Source organism: Nilaparvata lugens, chromosome 1 (assembly GCF_014356525.2).
Source record: "Nilaparvata lugens isolate BPH chromosome 1, ASM1435652v1, whole genome shotgun sequence".
NCBI classification, from domain to species: Eukaryota; Metazoa; Arthropoda; class Insecta; order Hemiptera; family Delphacidae; genus Nilaparvata; species Nilaparvata lugens.
This window is the reverse complement of record NC_052504.1, coordinates 72,670,929-72,688,439: the sequence shown is the minus strand read 5'-3', so window position 1 is coordinate 72,688,439 and position 17,511 is coordinate 72,670,929. Positions and strand designations below refer to the sequence as shown.

At 34.3% G+C, this 17,511-nt stretch overlaps 1 protein-coding gene across 8 annotated transcripts in view; it reads left to right on the top strand.

Moving 5' to 3' along the window:
* The window catches only part of LOC111048384 (cGMP-dependent protein kinase, isozyme 2 forms cD4/T1/T3A/T3B), a 205,891-nt gene that overhangs the window by 130,583 nt on the left and 57,797 nt on the right, over window positions 1-17,511 (top strand). For 2 of the 8 annotated variants that reach the window (XM_039442423.1, XM_039442412.1), the window contains exons 1-2: window positions 5,305-5,725; window positions 11,645-13,344. The exons of 5 other annotated variants lie outside the window; for them this stretch is intronic. In XM_039442423.1, the coding sequence (XP_039298357.1) occupies window positions 11,973-13,344 (1,372 nt within the window). In that variant the 5' untranslated portion in view covers window positions 5,305-5,725; window positions 11,645-11,972. Of the gene's footprint in view, window positions 1-5,304; window positions 5,726-11,644; window positions 13,345-17,511 lie in introns of those variants that run through there. One more of the 8 variants, XM_039442403.1, reaches the window with a different exon arrangement.

The following is a 17,511-nucleotide window of genomic DNA, read 5'->3' as shown; positions in this document are numbered from 1 at the left end:
TTGAAAATGGTTTGAGCTGCGATATCAGTTGGCGTTGTTCTTTTAGACAGGATGTTGGCCAAGGCAGGCATTGCCAGTGAAAACGTCCTTCGCTCGAAACGGCCCAATGCGCTCTGCACCCGAATTGTATTTTTTTAGATGCAAATTGGTTCTATCGAGCCAAACCTTCAGAAGAATGGAACACCCGTCGCAATCGTAAACAATTCTCGATATTGTGATTTTCCACCTCGCAACAAGGATAGCTGATTGATGTATTGTGAAACGACTTGTTACTTCTCAGTTTTCAGGTTCATCCTCTGAACTAAGAAACTAAAATAATTGTTAACTCGTTAATAGCATGAACTTTGGATATGTTGATCACATACATGTTGGATAAGATTACCACAATCAAACTTACTTATCAATTGAAGTATGTAAATCAATCCCTATCAGACCCAGGCCTTCTTTCCTCCATTGTTACCATTAGGAAAGAGCTGGATGTTATAATATTCTGCACCCGAAAAAATGCTGCTTTCTGCTCTTGTCGGACTCTTTTTAATAAGTTGTTATTGTTATCATAATCTTCTTTAAAATATGGTATAATAAGCAGTTTACCGATAAAATGTGGGTTTCCGGTGAATGTATTTTAAAGTTCGTTAATTTGTATTACAACAAATTATTTCTCCACGGTAAATAAGATGAAGCTCGAACTCTAGTTCTCTCTGCCTGAAAACCATGACATTCTATGAATATACAATCAGTTTATAATATAATATAATTTGGAATTCGTACATAGATTATTCGAGCTTGCAGAAATTGAACGAAATATTTATCTTCGAACAAAATGAGATAGTAGGCTATATCAGGATACAGTGTATATTTGGCATTATAGGAGAGATTGAAGAGTTTGTTAATGAATTGATGTTTTTTCGATTTCGAATTATTTGGAGCTAGTTTCAGTAACATATCCTGAAGAAGATTTAAGATTTTAATATGATAAATCCAATTGTACTAATCATTTTTAGTTCAATAAGTAAATAAGAGAACTCACTTAAGGGTTGTGATGCTGAGTGGACTCAAGTTCTTACTTTGTCATCTAGAATAGGCTCTGGCATTGAATGAATCAATTCTTTTACTGTAGATACCAATGAAGTAATCCCTATATCAATCAAGAACTTTAATATTGTTTACTAAGATTCAAATAATTTAGCAGTTCAGTTGAGTTCTTTCACATATGCATATTCTCCACAAGTCTACATATTGGATCAGTGATTGCAAATCAGATACACTTTTAGCCTATCACTTTTTAGGTTGACATTTCATGCCAAATTTGTTTAATTGACCCAGTGCTGTTATATGATGAAGGTTTGATTGAATATTTATTCGTCTGGGATTTGTATTTTTAGCAGATGTGAACTCCCTTTTATAGAGGTCGAGAGTCGAGACCATTGAATGAAGTTCAGCTTTGGCTTTAGCTTGAGAAGCCGGCAACTGTGAAACCTGTATTTTCAAGGTAACCCACCCAATTCTGCACTCTTGGAAAAAACTAGCCTACTGGCAGACATTTCACTCGGATCAGTCTCGAAATAGTCCAATTAACCAAAAGGGACTAGATTAGCACATGCAACAACTGTGTTCACGACTTTTTATAAGTTCTCGAAATGCCAAATCCTATTATAAATTGGATTTCAGTCCGTATTTTGAGTCCGATGCTCTGCTTTTCATCACTTTGAAGTTCATTGGATTATCAGGATGATTGGAATAGCATCTTTTTTGTAAGGATTATTGGAAGAGAATGGAGAGAACTGCTCCAATAGTTGTATTTTTTTTCAATAATCAGATCAACGAAGTTTGTGGCGCTATAATCATGTCGCATTATTATTTAATAAAAACCAACCGTTTAAAGTTCGTCAACTTATTGATTGATTCATTTTATTTTATTTATTTTACAGGTAAGGATGTCAGGAGTCGTGCCAAAAACATGTTGGGTGTATTCTTCTGAGTAAGTTTGGCCAGTCAACTATTTATTATCTTTTGCCGTATTCACTCGACAAAAGTTTCTATCTTCATGTGGTAACTGCTGGAATCTCTAGAATTGAATCTCTAGAATAATACGGTCTTGAATCCATCATATTCGATTTCGAATATGATTCACGTTTATTCTTCTTCCTGTAACTCTTCAAGGCTGAAAATATAATTATTCACATCCACAGGACATGTTGGTCATCTTTCTGGAATTGTTTTTGTTCTCCTTCACAACTGTACACATCCTGCCTGAGGCACTTTTACCTTGAGACTTGCGCCCAGGTCTCAGGTACGAACAGCTGTTACATATCTTCCACATTGTTTGAAATTCATTGGGACATAGAACCTTCAGCACAGCTGATACCCTGCACCTTTTGATTGTCTGGAACTCTCTCATTCCCCCTCACACATTACATATTTTCTTCTCTCTATTACTGTCTCGCTCCCTCTCCTCTGTCTTGTCCTTTTATCTTCCATTTTGAAAGCTAGAAGAGCCCTTTTGTAAAAGCTTCAATTGGTATATGAAAGAGGTAGAGTTTCTATTGATGTTTGAGTTTTATTGTTGTTTGTAGAACTTCTTTTATAAAGTTGTAGTACCGTAATTTGAAACGTTAAGCTCATGGAAGCTTTCATTTCTTTTCACTGCAAAGCTTCAGTTGTATTGTGGTAAATTCTCGTTTCATGTTGAGGAAGCTTAAATTCAATACACGCATTGGAATTGTCAAGAATACAAAATAGCATTTTAGAAATACAACTTGATCACTCTCGTTATAATATCACTATCTTGAAAATAATACGGATTAGTGACTGGAATCTATTGAAACATTTTCGATTACGGGATTTCCATAGCTGCCACGATGCCTTATGTCAAATCACTCTGATATGATCACTTTCAGAATTAAACTATGATATTGAAGAACTGTAAAAATATGATAATGAAATAATGTATCCTTCACGTACATCCTTCCTAATATATAATTTCTCATATGGATAGTTCAACATTCATATTCGTTCTTCCTGATTCATGAAAAGATAAAATGTATACAAGTTGAAAAATTACGTGTACAATAAATAGTAGGAAATATACCTTGCTCCAATTTCTGTATGATTGAAAGGTGCAAAATTAGATTGGTTGTTGAAGTAAGAAAAAGTGAGTAAGTGAAATAGATATAGTATTGAAAACTTGGATGAATTTGTAGAAGTTATAGAGTAGAATGTAGAACTCTAGCAGGAATACCAAACTACTTTGAAAACAGAGTTTCTACACAGGATGCAGTGTGTTAGGATGCAAGGAGATAGATAAATAACATGGTCTGTGCTCTCTGCTCTGTGGTTTCTTCTTTGTATTGTACTTCAGTACTACAGTATACATACTGACTTTCCAGAGCTTTGTGAATAGAACTTTGTTTACAGCCAGCAATGATTCATTTACAATTTACAGATGGAAAGTAATGACCGCTGAGTTCTTGATTATACAGCCCAGCATCGAAAAACATAATGAGCAATAATGTTCATGTCTCTTGAGACTTACCATTTTTCATAATGCAAGTCTATTTTTAGAAACCCAACGGTGCGTGCGTGTGTTATAATAGGTTACTGTATATTAAAATTGTAAGAGGGGAAAGAAAGTGTGTCCTTGAAACACATTGTTGCTGGCCTGCTATGCGGGTGGGTGGGGGACTGCCCTCCCCTCCATCTGGTTCTGGCTGGAGCACAGCCTTGTTGAAGCGCTTTCGCAGAGCCGGATTCAGCTACATGCAGCACGTTTCGGAGTCAGATTGTTTCAGAACTACTGTATTCATCGAAAACGTTAAGTTTGTTGAAAATGTAGGAACTTTATTCGTGACTCACTTTCTTTAACTGAAGTAGATTCCATAAAAATGTCACTCGGTTGAATACAACATGATTATTATATTTATCCTACCTTACTCCTTTTCGTTTTTGAATTTATTCTGATTTAAAATGTTGGAAATTTTGAGAACATGCTGAATTTTCTAAAGACTCTATTATTTTGCATGATTGCATTAAGTATTAACAATATCATCAATAAAATTCAACAATCTAAGGTCTTATTTTTTATAATTTCTGTCGTTAAATTATTTCAATAAAAACATTTCATTTTCTAAATAAATATAGTTTCATAACTATTATTAGAGCAATAAATCAGCCCATACGAGTCTTGGACGCTTGGAGGTCTAATATTGGCTCAAAACTATAATCTTCATATATGTAATAATTTATTATTATGTTCATTTCATAAGCATAATATTTCAAGTTACCTTCAAGATTACATCTTCTCTGACTTGTTCACTTTCTTGAATATGTTTAAAATTATCTTTATTCATCATGTTTTTGCAATACTATATCACTGATTTTGTTATTTTGATGTTGTCGTTGAATGAAGCTATTTGCCATTTTAATAAAACAAAGGTTCGTGCTAAATATAGTTTTGCCTGCAAGAGCACCGAGACCTTGTAAACTGGAATAGGGTATAGGTTTTCATTTGAGTTCCTACAATAACTTATAATAGCCACGCTATCAATAAATCAATTAATATCAATTTATTGACTATTTATATGCTTGTATGGATATATTATGCACATTCATTTATTGACAAAAATCTCAGCTGTGTTACTGGGCTATTATCCCATTGTTTGGAAATAATTGTATTAAAATAAAAATGAACAGATGGTGTGGTATATTGGTGGGTATCCTGTAAAATCACTTCACTAGCATGGGCTACTTTTAAATTATTAAAAAAACAATATAAGAACATAAATTATTCAATATGGTTTTTCTTTATTCATTCATTTGAACTTGAAAATAGCCAAAGGCCTAAACTAGTTATTCTTTTGAAATATTTTAAATAAAGGGTACCCACTTTATGTTCTTATATTGGTAGGTATCTTATATTTTCAATATTCTTTTCAATAAAAATTTAGAAATATTTACCTAGTTATTTAACAATTCAACAAATAAATTACAACTAAACCTCAATCAAGCTGGCTTCAGCAAACATCCAGAAATATTCACCCATTTATTGAACAATAAATTACACCTTTTATTCATTCCTAGGCCTTTTACTGAAAATAATTACTTTTCTTATCTTTAATTGACAATTTTTTAAATAGAGTAAAGAGTAAACTAAAAAACTGAAACAAATTTCCAATGATTCTTCAATGCTCCCGCACTGAATAATAAATTATGGCCCCACGCCTCAATTTCATGCTGTTTCTAGTAGTGCGCACGAGACGCAGCTTTCCATCGAATCCTGACTGACGACGATTGAGCGTTCAGTCAAAGTTGGTCCTTGGTGAATGTCAGTTTAGTCAGTTGCCCTGACCACGTTGTCGTGTACATCGACGCTTCTAAACTCGTGTGTTGAATGTAGATACAGTATAATCAAGCGGCTCTAATCAATTTGGAAACTCGTGTCAAACTTACAGAGTGTTTGCTACGTGAAATCAAATCAGCGGGCAATCGGTTTTGATTATGTTCGGTTGAAGTTTTATTACGTGCTGTTTGTAAAATGTTCGACGATTATCAGTGAAGTTTTCTGTTGAAAGTGTTATACAGTAATTATTTATTATTCTACGTTACTATATTTTTAATTCGATTGGACTGATAAGTAGGGATATAGTTGATCCAAGTACCATTAGTCATCTTAATGACTTCCTAGTTGTAGTAGCTTTTGTGACAATAAATACATAACTGATAATTGGTAATTATGTGTTTACAATACAGCTAAAAGATACAGGGTTTTTTTAAAGGGTATCTTTCTATTTATTCATTCATTCATCTGTTAGCAAGCACTATTTCTCACTAATAATTGTTTTAGCAGAACTCATTTTTTACTTTTACATTTAACTTTACTTCTTCATCTCAGCTCATTTTAATGTTAACTTACAATTACTAACCATTCTTAAGTCTCATTCATTTTGTGGATCTTCCCTTATTACCTTCACCCTTTTCATGTTTATCTTTCTATCCTTTTTTTAAAAATAATGATTAAATTTGTTGCAAATATATGAGTTGATGTGTAGGTTTTCCATTCCTAATCTTGATTATATTTTATAAGAGCTTTGAAATCATTCTTTTGACTCGGAACACTATTGAATAGATAAATAAATTTTCATTGGAATGATAATAAATCCCTACAGCCTTCAGAGATATTGACTTGCCAATTAATTAATAGAACTGTTGGTGTTTGCTGTTTATCTTGAAGTAACCTATCTTACAAACAGGATACCGTACCCCAAAAGTCAAATGTCTGCAATGATTGTTATAGGCTACTGTGAATTCAATTTTATTGATCCAAAGTAGCCCATTGTAAAAAGTTTATAACCAATCAACACTCTTGATCGTTGTATTTATCTTTTGATTCAATTAGCATATTAGCAATTTTATTATTGAATCACACATTACAGTAGAACCTTGATTAATTGTCATTCTCTATTACCCAACATCATAGAAATGGTGATAACATCAAAATTTAAAAATAGTACTTTTAATAAATTATGTTTCTTAGAGATGAATGTCTTTTCAAGTACAGATTTTATATATTAACAGTAGTGTGTTTCTTTTCTCTATGGTTTCTGAATAATAAACAGTATAATACATTTTAATACATATTCCCTAAAGTAAAGGGTGTTTACAAATGAATATTGCAGTTTTAACTCTTTATAATATTTGTTAGAATAAACCTACAGGTATAAATCATTTATGTCAAATAATAAGCAACTCAATCAGTTTTATCAAGTACCGTACTATTATACTTTAAAAATGACCACCACTTTTCACATGACACACATCAACTGCATAGCAGAGTCCTTTCCAAAAATTGATGAAGGTGTCTTCAGTAATTCAATCCAGCGTCTTAATTCAGTGAGGTCACTAGATGAAGCCACAATGCGAACGGTATAGCGTTTAGGTTAGGAGTACGTAGAGGCCATGTGTAGCGAGCCCTGTTATTGACGTCCATAAGACGCTTATAGACGGGGAGAGTAGAGGCGGCAAGTGACTGGCGACCAGTATTCTCATTGCGTCACTTTTCATCGATTTCAATGTACAAAAACAATCGGTCTCAATGGAAAATAATGGAAAGTGACGTACTGGTCTGATCACCAGTAAATTGCATTCTCTTATTTCCTTATCTTTTAACCGCTTTACAGCCAATTTTAGCAACTTCAACTAATTCTAGCGGATTGCGTCGAAAATATGGCTCGCGCTTTGTGAACATAACAGTTTGAATCGCTTTTCATTTTTTACTTTAAGTTTAATCTAGCAAAATATTATAAAGATTTGAGACTGCTATATCCATTTGTAAACACTCTGTATTTACTATTGTACCTGTCCACAATATGGTAAATGGACCTATTTAGAATATGGTACTGTAATCACATTTCTATTGTCCGTTTATTCAACTATCTGTGACAGTCCTCGTTCCAAAATTGACGGTTAACAGAGATTCTGCTGTATGTGTATTATTATTTTGACATTTTGGTCAGCTTCCCTTTCCTTGTAATTTGTTGGTTACGCTGATTGAATCCAATTCTTCTCAACTTGCCACTCTGTTATGTAATTCAATTCACTTTCCCGGAGTGGTAGAAAGGAAATCCATTCCTAGATTTGTTTTTTCTGAGATAATTGGAAATTAGAAAATTAGAGAAGGATATTGAAATAGCAAGGTATTAAGGATTCAAACTCTGTCATTAAATTAGATATTGGATTTGGGATTACAAAAATGTTACTTTGGAAATGCTCAACAAGTGAAATTGAGGAAGCAAAATCAATTCCTCATTTCGTTCTCGCTTTTACTCTTTATCGATTAGAACTCATAGTAATTATTGTGGAGAAATGTTCCACTGAACTCTCTATCACCCTCCAACCTAATTCTTTTTCCATTCCACTGCTAGAATAACAATGAGACCTTGCTATAAATATAAAATTAGTTCACTCTCATTGCATAATATATATTGCAGATTTACAATGGAGGGTGCTGGGCTCACATATTTCAGTTTTTTAACAAGTTCATTCAACGGAATTACCATGCAGTACATATCGGGTTGAAAAAATATCTCTTGACCATTTTGTTTTCCTCAGTATCAGGCATTCGATTAGAATTTATTTCACTGTTATACTGAACACCATATAGAGTATTTCAACGTAATTCCCATGCAATACTTGATTATTTTCTAGTTGAAGATGAGGTTTTCTTTTAATAGTATGAGGAATCCTCTACTCTTCCAGAAATATGATTTTCATTAATTACTTGACATTGTTACAATCGTAGGACAGATTTTTGCTCTTCAATTTTCACAATACAGTACTATTAGTCCAGTGAAATGTAATGAATCGTTATGATTCAGATGATGAAAATTAGTGCACGTGAATTTACTTATCCTTCCCATAGATATCTGTTGCCAGCACATGTTCATGGCATGCGAATCAATCTGATGTTGCCTTGAAAGTGTAGTAGAGTAGTTATAGCGACAATCTTGTAGACCTTGACTTTTATATTCAAAGCGCAATGAGAAATCCGCTGCTTTTAGTGCAGTAGACCTGTAACTGGATTCTATCAGACTGTTTTCTCTATTTATTGCACCAGGAAATCGAACAAGATTATTACAGGAGAGGGCTGTAGCAAAGGGCATTCCATTGTATTTTCGCTCCATTGTCAGTTTTCCAATCATGAAACGTGATGTCATGAAAAATATAATCTTTTTCAAGTTGTGATTTGATCAAAGATTGTTCAAAATTTGGGAAGCAAGCAGATTCGAACTATGGAATGTTGATTCACTTCTGACTTCCCTGTTTTGACTGATTGTTCAGAATTTGCAAAGCAAGCAGATTCAAACTCTAGAAATAATGTTGATTCACTTCTGAATCTTCTGTTCTCTCTTCATGTGAAGATGGAAACATCAAGCATTGGGGGGGGGGGATAAAATTAAGCAGAGGCTTGCAAGTTTGAATGATTTAATACAATACACCAATAAATTTAAAAAATAATGTAGCTCCAAGAACAAAACATAACAGATGGTCAAATAGTCTGATATATTTAATTTCATTTTTTAAAACCTCTCCTTTTATAAATCTCATTTAGATTTATTGTATATATTTTTTGTCAAATGGCCAAGAGCTAACTCCTGTCCATTAGATGTATCGAATATCAATGACTTTTCCTGTTTCCACTGTAATTTATTGAATTCAGAAGATGAGTTGTCAATTTCATTGCGGAATTCCCAATATTCCAGTAGGTCAAATATTTTTATTTTGTTTGAGTAAACATCAAATTTACCATCAGTTAACTCACATTTTTATAGTAGAGATCAGTAGATTAGAAACATCTTCATCAAACAATCTGTTCTCTTCAGTACATTCCAATGTCTTCTTCATAAATTCACTATCACATTAAAATTCATACATTTATCAATGTACCAGAACTAGAGTGTGTACAGTCATTATCTCTTTTTCGTAGATTGCTGATCTATTTCATCATACATCAACGTGAGCAATCTATTTTATTCGGTGCATAGTTGTTCTCTCTAATATTTGAGCTTACTCATTGTTCCCATAGCCTGAATTTATTATAATTATTAGTGTCACGCTCACAATTATCATACGGAGCATAATGGTGACATTGCTGTGGCGAATCTAAACGTGTGCAAGATAATGTCCGCGTTTCTGATAATGATTTTGTAGTTTTAGTGTCTCCATGGTTCCGGATAGTTTTGTTTGTAGGGTAGCAACTATACTGGAAGAATATCTTCCATTCAGCTGCTGATTCAGACCATAATATGGTAATACCATGATGATAACTATCCAGTTCCAACTAAACCAGTTTTCGACTTGGACCCGAATTTCAAAATATTGTAGTGGAGTCAATTCAAATAATAGTCAGCAGCGTCACAGCTGATTCTGTATATGTTAGATTCGCTTTCTCTCTTTGACAATCTCCGTGATCCATAGATTACCGGTATTCATTATTGTATTTTGTTGCATTAGTTTTAGAAGGTTTTTCAGTTTCTATGATATCACTTTTCATTATTGCTCGATTTTCATTCTCTGAACTTCTCCCAACTCTGTTATAATAAACCGACACATCATAAGTGATGATCAAGTAGTTGATAAAATTCTATTTTGAACAGTCTATCTTGATAAATTTCTGGATACAGAGAGAAGGTACTGGAAAAATGCATACTATTCTATATCATTTGTTTGCTGACAGAAATTGGCTTCTCGTTGGTAAAAATCATTATAGAGTAGCTACTTATTATCTGAATTTCTATGGCTTCACTAAGCTAGTGCTTTAGCTACTTATTATTCGATATTCAAGGTACCTTGATGCTAAGGACCTCTCTCAGCACTACGTCACTTCATATTATATCCTTGACTGCTGTTCACAATTTGTTGAGAGAAACGGTAATTTTTAATCAATACAGTAGACTTCTGAAATAGGTTATTGCTAATTGTTATTGCTAATATATAAAAATGCATTATTTTCATTCAATCCTATTCTATTATTATGCCATGGCAGGCTCCTGGTTCTGTTGACATTTTCTTCTTCTTAAATTAATCCTCATTCACGAGGAAGTAATCATTCCTATGTTTATTGCGCCTTTGCAAATTTGAGCTAACTGTTGAACCTTGAGTTCAATTATGAAGTCCTAACAGATGGAATTTTCCAATACCTCTGTGAAAAAGATAAAACCTAATAAACATACATTTTTTATTACAATGGACTTTTCAATGCTGTATAATTTCAACCTTTCACTTTCAAATAAACTCAGGATATTATAGCCTGTTTCCTCATTCACTGAAAACAACTGTTTAACTTTCCATTAGTTGACATTTCCACCATATCATCACATTCGATCCGCTCATAAAGTACAGCTCGTCAGCCAACTTTCACACATGTAACTTCAATTTCTGACAATTTCCGTTTACTTTCAGAAAATACTCCCTGTTATATCTGAGTTATAATAAAGTATTTTTTTAAACTTTCGGAGAAAATGTTCATCCAGTCATATTTTAATTGTGCCACTTTGCATTTCAAATTACTTTCCCAGTATTTTGAAATCTTCCATTGGTTTCTGCATTTGAAATTTTTCATTTTCTTCTTTGGTTCACTATCATCTAAAATCTTGAAAATTGAACTTTTCTCATACTAACTTACTAACTGATCATAACCCACTTATTAACTACTGTATCTCATACTAACTGGTATTCACAAATAATTTCATCTCAGATTATCAAATAATAACATTTTATCACAATCAGTCCTCAGTACTATATTTTACTATTTTAAATCAGTTTATTAAATCATCATACTTATCATCAGAAGCCCTGAATTTCAATAAAAAATTGACTTTTATGAACCCAGTGATAAATTTACTGAAATGGTTATTTCAGTATTTCAGCTCTATCCAATTTATATCTACTCGCTTACCTAATTTGAGCAAGCCATTAAGTAAGCAAATAAACATTCTTTGTAGTATTGGACATTCTTCTCTAAAAAATCACATTTTTTAAATACAAATATATTTCAATTACTATTATGGTACTATATAGTACTATAATTATGGTAGTACTGTATAAGCTATTTTCTCAAATTTTTAACAGTTCCCTTTTCATTTTTCAGACACAATAAACTCTTTTTAGGTTTCAAAACATTCGTTAGAAACTGCCCTCATTTTCAATGGATAATACTAGTGGAGAGAGTTTTGATGAATTGAGCTGTGACATGAACTGAGATGTACAATAATTGAGATAATAAGCTTAATTGATGATATTTCGCTCACCTCTCTCATTCAGATAATACATTGAATTCGTTTCATCTCATCCATGACCTTTTGATCCCTTACCTATGGTGTCTTCCAACAGAAATGGATCCAGTAGCAACTACCAAACTGGGACGTTGACGAAAATAGATTGGGTCTTGAGATGATGAAATCAACAACCAAACAAAAATGATGAAAATAAGGCAATACCCTGGAAGGGCTACAGCCATTTCTGACGTGAGAATGCCGTACGAAGCGAGTTGGAAGGAGGTGGATGAAAGATGGGGATTGGGAATGAATACAAGAGAAAAGGAGAAGGAACATCCCAAAGATGTATCTAGGATCGGTGTCAAATTGCCAGGACTCGCCACTACAAGGACGAGGAAGGATTCGTGGAGTCCTGAAACGCATGTTATGGTCTCTTCTAATACTAACGGATTTAGCAATCATAAAACAGGAACATTGAAGAAAAGTGATAGCACAAATAGTCTTGCACCTACCAAAGATATTAGTAATAGCAAATCATATAAAGAAGTTGAAGATCGCTACGTAAAGTACACGGCACAAAATTTGGTTCCTTTGGATAAGAAACCGGGAGGAAGCGGTAAGAGCAATCCTGATTTTCGTGTGATAGAAACTAGTAATGGACAGTTTAGTAATGGCATACAGGAGACTGCGAAACGGAAAAATGAGTCAAAGAAAGTTGTTCAAGATGCACGGTCCGCGGCGAATGTTTCAATGCTACGAAAAGACTTGAGTGATAGGACACTCGGCGGAAGAGGTGGTGGAGGAGGGTTTTCTGGGCAAAAATCGCACCAGAGATACCAACAAGGCAGTGATAGTGATAAGTCTAGTCAGAAAAGTTTCAGTACCATTGATCCGTTGAGTAATAAAGATGGTGGGATGAGTAAGTATAATGGGAAGAGCATGAGGAATGGGAATAGCGTCAGGTTTCCTGACCACACCACCAAATCGGCAGTTGATGTCAGTTTGACAACATCTAGTTCGTCGTTTGATTATTCGGATTTCAAAAACCACGACCAACTGCCAAGGCCTGGCAAATCGGTACCGGTCAATGATAGTTACGACAGGAAATCATTGAAAGACCGTTACGAAGTATCAAAGCAAAGTTTTCGTAAGCAGAAGTCGAATAGCAGCGATGTGTTGAGGGAGTGCGACGATGAAACAAGTGTGGACTCGAGTGAGGATGCACACAGTGACGGCGAGTTCTCGAGTAGTTTGGCCAACTTGAGGAGATCGTTTCGCGGCGTGTCGTTTCGCAACAAGAGTGCGCAGCCGGGCAAGGTGCGACGCGACGTGCCGTTTGAGCGTCTCGACGATGAGCCGACCAACGTGGCACCGTCGCCAACGCCGTCGTCGGCCTCGGAGTTTGTGATACCGCGACCCAAGCTGATCGTACCCGTTCATACCTATGGCATCCGCAAACGACGCACTGGCAATATGTTGCATTCGTCGCGACGCGGAAGTGAGGTCGAGACGGTGCTTTCAGCTGGAACTACCACCTCTGCTGACTCCAAGAAGCATCATACGTCTTGTCCAGGTGAGAAGCTGAAACTTATTATTTATTAAAAGATGACAATAGGTGATCATGATCAGGAACTACTTGAACTTTTGAGCTGCTTGAACACAAATTATATTTTATTCATTGATTATTTGGAAGAATGAATTTTCCATTACTAAAACGAATCTTGAGCTTAGTGTACAGCTAAGTTCAGCTGGTCTTATTAAGACATTAAGACGTTAATAGAAGAACTATAATCTACGAAATTGTTGAAGAATGTATGAACCTCACAGGATCAGGGCAGCTATATCAAATCAGGTTGATGGAGAAATTGAATCCCTTTGATCAATGAATTTCAAGTTCATAATCTTCTTGGGAGCGACTTTTCATGGCCTTTTTCATGGTATTTGGGCCATATCACGAAAGCTAATCAATACTATTATGTACTGTATTGGCTCTGTTGACAGTCAAGGTTTGCCTAGCCTGGAACAGACCTTGCACACCTACTACCACTTCAAAGTCCTTCGTGAAATTTTGTCGATGGAAAGTAGTAACTGAATTTGCTTTCACTAAAATTTTGAAAGACGAATTAGTAAATGAGGTTTTGTTTTGTTAAAATAGAAGTATCAGTTTTAGTTCAACAATAATTATTCTGGGTATCACATCTAGATTGTAGCATACAAGTTAGCTATGCTAAACAAAGTTCTGAGTTTGAAGTTTAACTTCCATGCTTTCACAATACAATCCACTAACTTATAATTTAAAAGCAATAAAATCCTTAAATTTCATCAACTCAATCATCTGATAGAATGATTACATTTTTGCAGACATTTTGATGTAAATTCCGCTCATTTTTCATAGAAAATGTGTACTTCCGAGCTTACAATAGTCAGCGATCTTGGAATTCTCCTAATCATCAGGTACTATATGGTTGTTGTTTCCTATTTCATCAACTCAAATGTATTTTTAATGATGCTGCGACTCTGATAAAGTGGAAAACAAAGCCGCCGTTTGCTGTAATTGAGATTTCAAAGGCCGTGGTTGCGGCCCATTATCAGTCATCATAATGTAAAAGCAAGGACATCGTCAAGTCCTTTTTATCAACTGTTGACAAATAAGTTATGTGGTTAAGAAGATGACAAATCAAGTTATCAATCGCTCCAGCTTTACTTGATTGTTCTTATAATTTTTTTCAAGATTTGTATAGAAAACTCCCCGAAAAAAATGTATTACACTTAACGTCTTCCAGTCATTATTTTTATAGACAATAAAATTTTTTACTATTGACACAGTGTTTGGAGAGATTCAGTGATATTTATTCATAATGAAAACACCAAAATGTAGTCAAATATAACGGATTGATTTGGAGAAAAAATCAAACATGTTTCAACACCTCTGGTTTTATTGTTTCATCTTGAAGGTGACACCATTGATTTAGAAACATGTTTGATTGTGTTTTTCTCCTAATACCGTAAATTCCTAATATACGTCTAAATCTTTATATTTTCATAATTGTTTCTGGTTGGAATGTTGTTTGAATGGCTTTCACTATGTGGATAACAGAATATCACCTATTACTATGATATTATCATGATATCAACTTCACTACTACAAAAAACTTATTTGTATTATAATATATTAAGAAATTCGCATACGTCTATTCATCTATTTGATCATTCAGAATTACACAACTTTCAAAAGAGTACCACAGGCTTACGCCCAAAACGGTTCCAATTCTAATTTATACAACAGTCCAAATGTACCTAGGTTTTGTTTCAATTCAATATTTTTCAATCATACCCTCGAATGTTCAATTCAAACCAAATACACACAACGTTCCATGCAATCTATTGCTTCTGAGCTCCTGGCAACAATATTTGGAAAATGGTGTACTGCTCTACTTAAAATATCAATTTTACTTTTTTAATTTCACCAAAACTATGTATTACTTTGTATGTATTACTTTTTTCTACATTATGTTGCTGTATACCATTTTATTTGCATGGTGTATATTGTTTGGTGTGAAGTTTCGTTGTGTCCCGGTAGTTGTTCTGGAAATTGAGCTCAACAATAAGTTTGTTGTGCAGAGCGACTTGCTATACTTTCGATAGTTCCGCGAGTGATTAGCTCTTGGCAATCAGTTCAGCCAGACCTTTGGCTTTGTTGGCTGCAATTAGCCTACTTCTCTAGGCCTAATGGACATTCAATTCAACCCACTTCCAACAAAACATGTCACCTCCTCCTGGAATTAGATTTCGTTACTCAATGATTGTTCTTCTACAAATTAATCGTCTTTGTATGCTTTCGTGTTTTCATATCAGTTCCTAAGTTTTTGATTCAAGAACCTTGTCTTCCCTAAGTGGGACCATACTGTACTATTGATGTGAAAAAATTAATGTTCTGCTAGGTTAATCGAATTCCATAAAACTCTTTTCTTTCTCATTCTCCATCGTTTACGTACTTCCTTTGCTACAATAGGCGGGTATGTCTTACAGCTTACAATACCATAATCCGGTTCAAGTTCCATGAGCTTTACACTGGATTTGTAGCACAAGTAAAAGTGGTTAGAGCTGCTGATCTGTTTTGCCTGTTGGCAAATCATAATATTCTGGTCCTGTTTGTATGCTTCACAGGCCGTAACGAAGTGTTTGTTGAGTTCACTGTAGTTGGTTTGGTTTATTGCATAACTACAGTCGTCCAGACAGACAGTGAGCAAACCTTTGACTTTTTACGATGGATTGTGAACTAAATCAATTCTTTTATTGCTAAAAGTGTAGCGTGAAACTTGGAAGACAACTTTCACTTTTAGCCAATTCCGCTCTGCTTGTTTGCAAATTGTCTGGCTGTACAGATGACATATTTGATCTCTGATAAATCTATATTGATTTATATGATGTAGGCCTACTAGGATAATGATTTGTATAGTTTTGAGAGAGATTACATCGTCATACGCACGTCCAATCTGTATCGTTATGGATACATCCATCATTTGACCAGATTTGTTGATGAACAAGGTGATTTGAATCTTCAAAATAAATTTATTTTTTATTAATTTGTCAAGCGACGACACTATGCAAATCATGATATAGGTCTGAATCGTAATGCGATTTCATGAAACTGAAACTAAAAATAACTTCTTTTTTAAATTCAGTACCTACTCCTCTGCAAACTTTCATGCATTATTTTGTTGTACTTCTTTGTTTTTTCACTGGTTTGTTAATTTTTATCAGTATTCAAAGCTCAAATTAATTCAACAATTATTCTTCATTGTAAACAACTGAGCAAATGCTCTAACCATGTGAGAGATTAGTTCCAAAGGTGGTACTTGCTTTTTAGTAAGCTCTTGTCTTTGTTTGATTCCCCTTGTGCTTCCAGCAATCCTTACTTTCTTTATGCAAATCAGAAATGCTTAGAATAGACTTAGTGTTGAGAAAGCCTTCTTGTTCTTCATGTAAGTAGAAGAAGAATAAAGAAAGACTACAATTCGGAGTGACATCTTGTGAACTCCCATCATTTTAAACACTTCCTTCTTCCGCAGGAAGCAAGAGGATTGGCAAGTTTATGAATGTGTGCTTAGTGCATAATACTTACTTGTTTCATCAAAGAATTAGCATGAACGAACAAATTATGTAACTTGGTGAAACTTGTTTCACGTTGTTCGTTTAATTAGGAATTTTCAGTAAGAGAACTCAATTAATCAATGTGTGTTTCATGTCTAAACAAGCAGGCCTTTATTTGCATATAACTTGCCTTAAAAATATGACTGATTCATTGTATATTGGTTTTATTGTCCTTTGCAGCTCTACGATTTATGGAAGAAGAGTTTTGTCTGGGTTGTGGCCGTGTTTCGAGCCGGTGGTGATTCGGATCTCACATAAAATTGTAGTCCTCTGCCATGTTACCCTGATATTCATATTGAGCCTCAATATTGGAGGTGAAATTGTAAGGGTCAGCCCAAGTTACCCAAGAAAAAACATAACTATAAGAATATGTTGAAAGTTTTCAGGTTTCTAAACTTTTTGCTTCAGGAGAAAGATCAATGGTCTCAAATTGGACAAACATTGAAGCTCAACTGAACATTGGACTCAACAGTACTTACTCTATTAGAATTGGTTCTAGTTGTAAAAGATGAATATTCAGTGATCTATTTTGAGCTTCTAGAATGTTCATACGTTGAATGTAGTAGGAGCCACTCTGCTGTAAATA